The sequence below is a fragment of the Acyrthosiphon pisum genome, chromosome A2 (genome assembly GCF_005508785.2).
Source record: "Acyrthosiphon pisum isolate AL4f chromosome A2, pea_aphid_22Mar2018_4r6ur, whole genome shotgun sequence".
Taxonomy (NCBI): Eukaryota; Metazoa; Arthropoda; class Insecta; order Hemiptera; family Aphididae; genus Acyrthosiphon; species Acyrthosiphon pisum.
The window spans coordinates 108,225,797-108,236,408 of record NC_042495.1 but is presented as its reverse complement, the minus strand read 5'-3'; the positions used below and the strand labels follow the sequence as shown (position 1 = coordinate 108,236,408).

The following is a 10,612-nucleotide window of genomic DNA, read 5'->3' as shown; positions in this document are numbered from 1 at the left end:
TTGTCATTTTTTGAACTTTAAATGCTTATAAAAAAAAACTGTGACTAACGATTTTTAATATTTTTCATCTGCCTTTGAAACAATATACTAGGAGCCTTCTATTAAATTTTCAAGCTTTTTTATCCAACAAATAAAATGTTATTGATATTTTTAGAAAAAAAACTAAAAAAAAATGGAAAATGAAAATGTCTCTAAACAGTTCAAAATAAATCAAAATATTTTAAAAATGTTATCGTGTATAGAAAATGGAAATATAAACAACCATTGAAAATTTCATGTATCTACGGTCATTTGTTTTCAAGTTACACCAAAAACCAAAATCGATTTTCTCGAAAACAGATTTTGCGTAAAAATTCCCGTTTTTCCTTAATTTTTCTTTTGTTTTTCCCGGCGCTTTTCAAAACTACTTTGAAATTTAAATTTTGACCTCCCCAATGCACCAACGATACACTTTCTGATCGAACAAGATACTGAAGTTGAAAATCGTAGCATTATTTCGACTACTTATCGTGTACACAGACACAAAAAAAAAAAAAATTAAAAAAAAACACATATCATTGTAAAATCAATACATTCATCGTTCCACTCAGAATCTAAAAATTAAAAAAAAAAATTAAAAAAAAACATCATAAATAATTTTATTTAATTAATTCAATAAATGAAAAAATAAAAACTAAATGAAAACATTATTAGCTTGGTGGGCCAACAAAAAACCCATGAAGGCCCGGATTCGGCCCGTCGGCCGTAGGTTGGTGAATCCTGCGATATAATAATAATGAGTGAATTATGGTGAGAGGTTTTAAGTGTTAACTACCTATGTAACGGCATTTGCATATAACAGAGGAAAAAATTATACTGGCCTTTTCTTAAGAGTTTTGAAATTAAAAGAGTCCAACACAAAATTACAAATTTAAATAAAGTGCTATTAAAAAAACTATCGAAAAAAGTTATACATCTTATAATATACAGGTATAAATGAAATAAATTTAAATTGAATCATAGTTTATTATGTACAAAACTTTACAATGTTTTCATCTTTGCAAAAATGAATTAATAATATTTAAATTTAAAATTGTTTTATGTATAATTGTATAAAATGTGTTAAAATGATTTAAAAATCAAATTTTCATGGTAATTATTTAATGACCCAGTTAATTTTATAAATTTTTTAATAACACAATACTTTATTGGGCGCATGGGCGTTCTCACGGGGGGTGATATGGGGGATAGATCCCCCCCCAAGGATCTTTATTTTCTTACATTTTAGTAATACACGTTTTGTCTACTTTTGATATTATATGTTTGTGAATTGTGACAAGTTATTATTATTTTTTTATTTTTTTGATATTTTTTCTTTATCATGATGATTATTGATATATTATGATATTATGATAATAATAACAACACACTGATAACAACTTACAAACATATTATCATTATGTGCATTATGTGTATACTCTATGTGTTAACCAAAGTGTGGTTCGTTATTATCGTTAATCCGTATTAATATATGTTATATCATTTTTCGGCTGGTTATTTACAATTTGTTATCATAAACGTTTTCGTATTTTTTCAATTAAAAAGTGACAATTCACAATTGTGTTCTGACGACCTGACGTTCTATTATATTCTATCGATTGTACGAATATTGTTTGATTTATTAAAATGAAAAGAAATAGTAGTGGTATTTTAAATTTTTTCTCGAAAAAAAAGCTGTCGATTCTACTTCTACTATTACTACAAGTGAACCTATCGAAAATGACAATACTGATAATCAACAGGTAAAAACTAAAATTCTATTATGTCATCAATAATTTGTATTTGTATTATTTGCATTATTTATATTTGATTAAACATCTGCTAGGTTACACAGCAATGTAGTTCAGAAAGTTTAGATAGCACAGTCAATGATATTGCTTTATTTGATAACCGTAGTTTGTCAGATAGTGAAAAAAATATAGTAAGTATTATATAAATATTGGACTACATATTATAAGTTGCAACTTGCAATATAAAATAATATACTGATTGTCTGCTTGAATGCTTGATATAGGTGTTAACCAGCTTATGGGTGCCGCCAAATACTTACAATTTTCCTCTATTAGAAATAAATGAAAAAAGAAGACTTAAATTTCAGCACAAATGGCTTCAATCTTTTTCTTGGCTATGCTACTCTGAGAAATTTAATGGTGCATTTTGTAAATATTGTGTGCTTTTTGCTTCTCGCGGTGGTATTGGATCTCAACCACTTGGGTTTTTTGTAATAAAACCATTTCAAAACTGGAAGAAATCTATAGAAGTAAATTATTTCAGAACCCCCCCATAGAAAAATCCTGAGAACGCCACTGAGTGGGTGTCCTTCTTCTGTACAGTAAATTACAAGTGGGTCACTGTATTGGATCGAGTGAATATCCAATGTTGTAAAAATATGAACTTCAAACGCTCATAAAAATTTAATTTGATTTGTTTGTAGACATTTTGTTTTTTTGATAAAGGTAGAAAAACTTATGAGGAATTTTGCATTTTCGTAAATTTTACGTATTTTGTCACTATTTGACCTTTAAATGCTTGTATAAAAAAAAATTGTGACTATGGATTTTCAATATTTTTCATCTGTCTTTGAAACATTTTAATATGAGCCTTCTATTAAATTTTCAAGTTTTTTTACGCAGAAAAATTTTTTTTTGATATTTATAGAATAAAAACCTAAAAAAATTGGAAATTGAGGATATCCGTAAACAGCTCAAAAAAAGACAAAATATTTTGAAAATGCTATGGTGTTTAGAAAATGCTAATACAAACATTCAGTCAAAATTTCATATATCTACAGTAATTTGTTTTAGAGTTATATCAAAAACCAAGATCGATTTTCCGTATAAATTCCTGTTTTTCACGGCGCCTTTGAAAACTACTGGAAAACTTTTGGCCTCTCATAGTATTAACTAGATTCACTTTTCTATCAGAAAAGATTTTGTTGAAGAAAATCCAAGCACTTTTACTGTCCCAAAAGATGATGACCGACCAAAAAAAAAAATAAAAAAACACACATCATTATTGTAAAACCAATACATTCATCGTTCCGATCATAATCTAAAATTAATAAACAAAAACATAATTTGAACAACTTTTAAAATAGGTAATATGTTTTATTTAAGTTCCATACGTCGTTTAGCGAAATGTGTAAAATATGATGGAGATAGGACTTTTGGGAATAGGGAATCAGGACTACGAAATGTTTGGAACGTTTTTTTGCTCTCCTGAAAAGTTGTCATTTTGGTGTTAAGTGATTTGCGAACTAGGTTGATGATATGATAAGTCGGTAATATCAAAGAAAAAACCAGTAACCATAGTTGAAACTTGAAGCTGTCTTATCAATATAATATAATATAATATTATATTATTGTCGATTTACTATTTTCAAATAGCATACCAGTATATCAATATTGAACATAATATTATTATTATTATTATTATTATTATTAATATTATTATTATTATTATTATTATTATTATTATTATTATTATTTGAATATGTATTATCAAAAATTGATAGGTATTAATGTATAAGATCATGAGGAAGCCAAAATTCTCGCAGGGGAGGCAGCTGCATCCCCTGCCTCTCCCGTGCGCACGCTTATGACTCATTCCAGAAGTCAGGAAGCGGGCCGAGAAGATATCCCCTTATTATTACTATTTCGTTGTGGCCGAAATAATATGTTTGTAATACCTATTTATATGGTATATCAATATATACCAATATTGTTTATACTATTCGCTTAATTTTATTTTCTAATTTAATGAGTATCGACGCTATACAGCTAATATATTGCTTGTAATATTTATATTATATACCTATTATACCATATCCATAATACATTTAAAGATTGATTTTAAAAATTCGAATTTTTCAACTTATACACAACAATAATATGTAGGTACTATTATGTTAAATTAATAATTAAACACGCAATACGCTGTGTAGGTATCAAATATAAATCCAGGTTTAATAACGTAGGTACGTATACGTTGGGAAATAGGTAAATTGGTAAAATTGTATTACCAACTTTATATGATATAGAGACGAGGTGAGGTGATATAAGAATGCATCGTAATCATTACAATATGATGGATTTAGGTTCAGGGGTTCTCAAAATTTTTTTTAAGTTTTTTTGGCGCAAATTTGAATTAACCTTTGGCTGGAATGAACACGGTGGTAACGGTCGAGAGTTACTTAGAAGGAAAACGGTTACGCCCCCCCATAATAATTTTGTGGGTAAAAATGATAAACAAATGTAATATAAATATAATATAATATAATATAATGTGTATTAACATGTCTTATATATATATGCCAGTTTTCTACGACCGGTCTTGACGTATGGCTGTGAAACCTGGTCGGTAACTAAGGGAGATGAAGAAAAGTTAAACATATTTGAAAGAAAAGTACTACGTCGAATTTATGGCCCTGTAATTGAGAATGGTGAATATAGAAGAAGAACTAACCAAAAATTGAACCAAATTTTCAATAAGCCCATTATAAGTTCGTATCAAAAAGTAAAAGGTTAGAATGGGCGGGCCATATTTGGAGATCGGAAGGTATTGCAAAAAATCTTTTCACTGGAAGACTAAGCGGTAAAAGACCTAGGGGTCGACCAAGACAAAGATGGGAGGACAGAGTGAAAACGGATCTCACGGAAATCTCAGAAGAATTAATAAAGATTGAAGACAGAGATAGGTGGAAAGATGTGGTTAAGGCAGCGATGATCCTAAATGGATTGTAAAAGCTTAAAGAAAGAAAGAAAGAAATTAACATGTCTTATTAGTAGGTACCTATTAATATAAAAAAGCCTTTTCACCTAATAAAGAATATTTATCTACATTCTACACTATTCTACTGTACACTTGTACCGAATTCATCAAACAAAATTTTAAACAACTTGAAAAAAATCCTTCACAATACTTGTTATCTAAATCCATAATTATAGTTACCTATATAATACTGCAGCGTGATTATTTTAGGTAATTAAAAAGGTGGGCAGGTGGATGTCGCTCTGATATAGAGTAGGTTACAAGTTGGTCACTGTATAATGGATGGTATTAAATTTGAATTCAATGATATATTATCATTGTATAAGAAAAACGATTCTGAGCGGACACGGTATGTCAGTCTAGGTATAAGACATACTATATATACTTATCTATGGTACCTATTAAAAAAAAATTGACCTGTAATAAATTCCAAATTAATCATATCATAATATCTATTAGGTACTTAAAACGCGTTATACATCAACAAAAAACCGTGATACTATTATAGATATATAATAGTATACTTCAGAAGTTTCAAGTACCCACGAATAATATTATACAATCACGACAAAATAGTTATTCTAGGTTTTTTAATATGTAATTTCGTCCAGATTTGAACTTAAAATGACTAAATAAATAAACTGTGCTTATGTAATTGTTAGATTTTTTAGCAACAGAATTAAATACTTATATAAAATCTTGTTTTAAATTTTCAATCCTTAGATATAAAAGTTGAACATTTTATAAATTTTTAACTACAAAATTATTATTCAATTTTAAATTTGATAATTTTTTCCAAAATTCGATCTTTAAATGCTTATAAAAAAAAATTCTGACAATGTATTTTTAATATTTTTCAACTGGTATTGTAACAATATATCAGGAGCCTTATAATTCTACACTTTTATTCCCAACAGATAAAACTTTATTGATATTCATAGAAAAAAAAAAAAAAAAATTGATACATGACATTGTCCGTAAACAGCTCAAAACAAGTCAAAATATTTTGAAAATGTTATCAAGTATAAGAATTGATAAAATAAACATTCAATTAAATGTTCATGTATCTACAGTTATTCGTTTTTGAATTACAACAAAATAAGAAAATCGCTACATAAGAATACCAATGTTATAAAAATTTGAATTTAAAACCCTCATAAAAATGTAATTTGACTTTCTTATAGACATTATTTTTTTTGATAAAGGTAGACAATATTATGAGGAATCTTGTATTACATTTTCAAATATTAGATTTAATAGATAAAAGATTTATATTTATCGTATACACAGACACAAAAAGAAAATTTTAAAATTTAAAAAAAAACACATCTTGAAAAATCAATTCATACATCGTTCCACTCGAATCTAAAATTAGAATTATAAAATTATTTATTTTTATATCATATATTAAGTCCATACACAAATTAAAATAATCTCTAGTATAAAATTAAAACAATTTTCAAAAATATTTATAACGTTTAAAATAGTTATCCTTTCCACCTCCGCCAATAAGGTCGGTAATTGTCTATATGCACTTTGCCTGATGATTTATGGCTTAAGAATGACGTGTTTAGCGCTTGTTTTTTGGGCATTCAAATTCCAGATTATAAATCGACCGTAATGGTATATGTATACTTGTTTCTTAATACTTAGTTTTGTATTTGGATTGTGATTTTTATTTTAATTACTTGGAGGTAGAGGTAGGGTACCTACTTATAGGCTGTAGGATGTAGAGGTTCGTGAGGATTGAATGGATTGGTAAGTAAGTCATGTCCAGTGTAACTTCCATTTGTGTTTGTACCTACTCAGTTTGTATTATTTTAAGATGATAAAAAGGTTGGTTGTAAACTCAGCCCGATAAATTCGACCAATTTTTACCATTTTAATTTCAAAATTCAAAAACTTAAAAAAAAACTGATAGAAATAACACTTAAAAAATACAAAAATAAAGAAATATCAACGAGTACCAGGTACCTATATTATGTCAAACACATGACTTTTTACTTTAAAAAAAAGATTTTACTTACATTATTACACTACAATTTTACTTATATTTTTACGGTTACAATATCACATAAATACATTTTACTTATATTTTTGTTGCACTGAATACCTACTCAAATGAAATCCAACACTGAAACATTTTACTTATATTTTTTCACAATTTTACATTTATACAACGAATTTCATACTAGGTATAAATAATGATATGAAAATGAAAACAAAACAATCTGGGTAATGTTAAATGGTTCTCAAAAATATTATAAGAAGATTATATTAATTAGATATAAGATTTGGCATTATATTTTTATTCGGGATGAGTTTACAATTAGGCACCTACAAATAATAAATATATGGCTTTTGTTTATTTTACTCAATCACTCACTTATATTTTCCCCAGTATGAATCTGCGATGATGGCTCCAAACAATGTTGATATGGATTGAAAGACCATAAACATATGAATTATAATCGTGGAAGTATCGTTGTCATATTTTTGAATAGTTGTACAAAATAAAATCAAAACCGCTAAAAACATATGAATATTTGAACAATAAACCAACATTTTAATATTAATATGAAAGATATTATGTTAGTGTAAAGATTTACCTTTAAGTCCATAATAACTAATCCGTTCACACAGTTCGTTCCCCAATATATACCAGACTGCTTTTGGATACCTCTATGCATTTATTGAACAATTTAGGTAACAAGTGGGTTAAAAAATATATAAATAAAATTAATAAATGTAATAATAAAGATACTCACATTATTTTTTTTTTCCATTATATACAACTCTATTAGTTAAATAAAATTATTAAATTAATTGAACGAAATTTTAATATTCGATTAATTGTGATAACAACGTTATGAAAACCAATATAATGTTTTCATTAACCACTTTACATATTGTTTTAAGGTTTTTAATTAATAAATTGGGGAAATTTAACGGTGTTTATAATTATTTCATAGATCAATCAGCTATATAGAGGGAACAAGTATAATGGCCATGAAGTAGATAGGTACCTACTATACCTACTTAATAATGATAAGCTTATACAATCACATTCGAATAGGAATTATTCAAACGTTGTTTTTATTTTATGTACCTAACAACTATGCGGCAGTTATGGATATTAGATAGTAGATAGGTCTTAGACCAATTCACTTTTAAGTCATGAATAAAACGTATGATTTCTTTAAGCTTATTAATGATTAAACCGATTCTATACATATCAGTTATTTAATCACTTTATATTGAATCCCTATACCCACGGTTACTATACCAAAATTAGGTTAGTAATTTATTATATTAAAAGTTTTTGTTACGGTAAAATCATTGAATTTCAGTGCACAAAACGCGGCACTCCGGAAAAGCCGAAACCTGAGAATTTTTAAACCGAACCGTCTTAGAACAATATACCATAATTATTTTATTAAAAAATATCATCGCGTGGATTTGTTGTTTCCTCTAAGTGCGTGGTACATTCAGACGACGCAAAAACAGTTGTTGACATGCACTGCTATTCGGTAAAAAGTATTATTATATTATACGTATCATTTATACCTGTAAGGTTATATTAGGTTAGGGTTTGTCCGTCGTCGTTAACGTAGAAAATATTGTCATCGATTGTAAATCAAATAACGTTAGACTGCTAAAATAACAGTAGGTGTGTAGTAAAAATGTAGCATTGATTATGAACACGAACTATTGAACTACTGAACTACTACGTGTACACATGACAAAATGGGTAAGATGCATTATCATAGACATTATTACTCATAGACGGAACATGTAGTAGTTAACAACCTTAACTTTTTAGTTTCTAAGGAAATAAATTGTATAGTAACTCGTATAGTTTAAAGTCATAAGCACGTATAAAAATTAACTCGAAGCCCGAAGGAAATACGATTTAAATCTTATAAAATATAACACAAAAGTATACATAGGTATATTATAATTTACAATATAAAAATTAAAAAAAAATGATGAATTTCTTTGTACAATGTACTAGTGATGGGCACAACCGAGTGAAAACTATCGAAGTACTCGATAGTTTAAACTATCTAATTACTCGATTGTTTTACAAAACTATCGAACTATTGAAATTTTTAATTTTTAGGTAAGGTTATGTATTATTTACTATTTAGCCATGATGTTGTCAATGTAATCATTCGAGATTCGACTATCGAGTATCAAGGCTGGTTATTTCACTTTTTATATTTTTGTCTTTAAAATGTCTATCCCAAATTATTAACAAGTAAATTCGGTCGATAATACCGAAAAATCACTCGATTTTTTTTTAACTCGCGGATATTCAAAACTAGTTGGTACTAGACGTGTATTACTATTTACTAACGAATGAAAACTATCGATAGTCAAAACTAGTCGGTATAAGACGTATGCAACTACCGAAAGAAAACTATCGAGTGAATTATTTAATAATTTTTAAAAACAATCGATGAATAATAATATCTATTCAATTGAAAAATCACTCGGTAGTTTTTGAAACTATCGATAGACAATCGATAGTTAAAACTATTCGGTTGCGCCCATCACTACAATGTACATAACACTCGTCACTCGAACATTTTGTATTACCGAGAAGTAAATCAGAGAAATATAATAGTATAATATAAACTTATTGTTATTAGCCAAGTCATTTTTGATATTACAGAATACGCAGGGTCAGACCTTCGACCTTATTACTAGTGTACTACCGTCAAATGAAGGCCAATTAAGAAGGAACCAATATACAATTATATTGATTACTGTGTAGCCATACCACAATGGCCACAAATAGTGTTTGAGATTTGGGGTGGCTAAAACCTCACTTTGATAATATTGAATAAGCTTAAAACAAAATGTAGGAAATGTTTGGGTGGGCTATGGACATTTTTGGAGCGGCTTAGCCCCTAAAGCCCCCTCCCCCTATTTGCGCCTATGATTAGATTCCTATACTTAATATTCATTTTTATGATCTTTTTCTGAAATTCAAACTAATAATTAAAAAGGTGGGTAAGTGGATGTCGCTCTGCTGTACAGTAGGTTAGAAGTGGGTCACTGTATAATGGACAGTATTAAATTTGAATTCAATGATATAATATCACTGTATAAGAAAAACGATTCTGAGCGGAGACGGTATATTAGTCTATGTATTAGACATATATATACTTATCTATGGTATTAAAAAAAATTGACCTATAATAGGTACCTATAATATATTCCAAATTAATCATATCATAATATCTATTAGGTACTTATAAGTTATAACGCGATATACATCAACAAAAAACCGTGGTACTATCATAGATATATAATAGTATACTTTAGAAGTTTCAAGTACCCACGAATAATATTATACAATCACAACAAAATAACTAAAATAGTTCTCCTAGGTTTTTAATATGTAATTTCGTCCAAATTTGTACTTAAAATGACTATAAAAATAAACTGTGTAAATTTATTTTTTAGATTTTTTGGTAACAGAATTAATTACTTACGTGGATTCTTGTTTTAAATTTTCAATTCTTAGATACAAAAATTGAACATTTTATAAATTTTTAACTACAAAATAATTTTTCAAATTAAAATTTGATAAATTTTGTCAAAATTTGATCTTTAAATGCTTATAAAAAAAAATTGTGCCTATGTATTTTTAATATTTTTCAACTGATATTGAAGCAATATATCAGAAGCTTTGTATTACATTTTTACACTTTTTGGCCCAACATATAAAACTTTATTGATATTTATAGAAAAAAAAACTAAAAAAATTGAAAACTGAAAATGTCCGTAAACA

The 10,612-nt window shown here is 27.6% G+C and overlaps 1 protein-coding gene across 1 annotated transcript in view; it reads right to left on the bottom strand.

Annotated features, from left to right (window-relative positions):
* LOC100574555 (solute carrier family 15 member 2-like) overlaps window positions 1-9,681 on the bottom strand; it is a gene marked incomplete at its 3' end in the record, with an annotated part of 15,980 nt that extends 6,299 nt beyond the window's left edge. Inside the window, exons 1-4 of the mRNA XM_029490047.1 lie at window positions 8,377-9,681; window positions 7,578-7,606; window positions 7,419-7,491; window positions 7,196-7,337 (exon numbers count right to left, since the gene is read on the bottom strand). Coding sequence (XP_029345907.1) covers window positions 7,196-7,337; window positions 7,419-7,491; window positions 7,578-7,595 — 233 coding nt within the window. The remainder of the gene's footprint in view (window positions 1-7,195; window positions 7,338-7,418; window positions 7,492-7,577; window positions 7,607-8,376) is intronic.
* Between the last annotated feature and the right edge of the window lie 931 nt (window positions 9,682-10,612).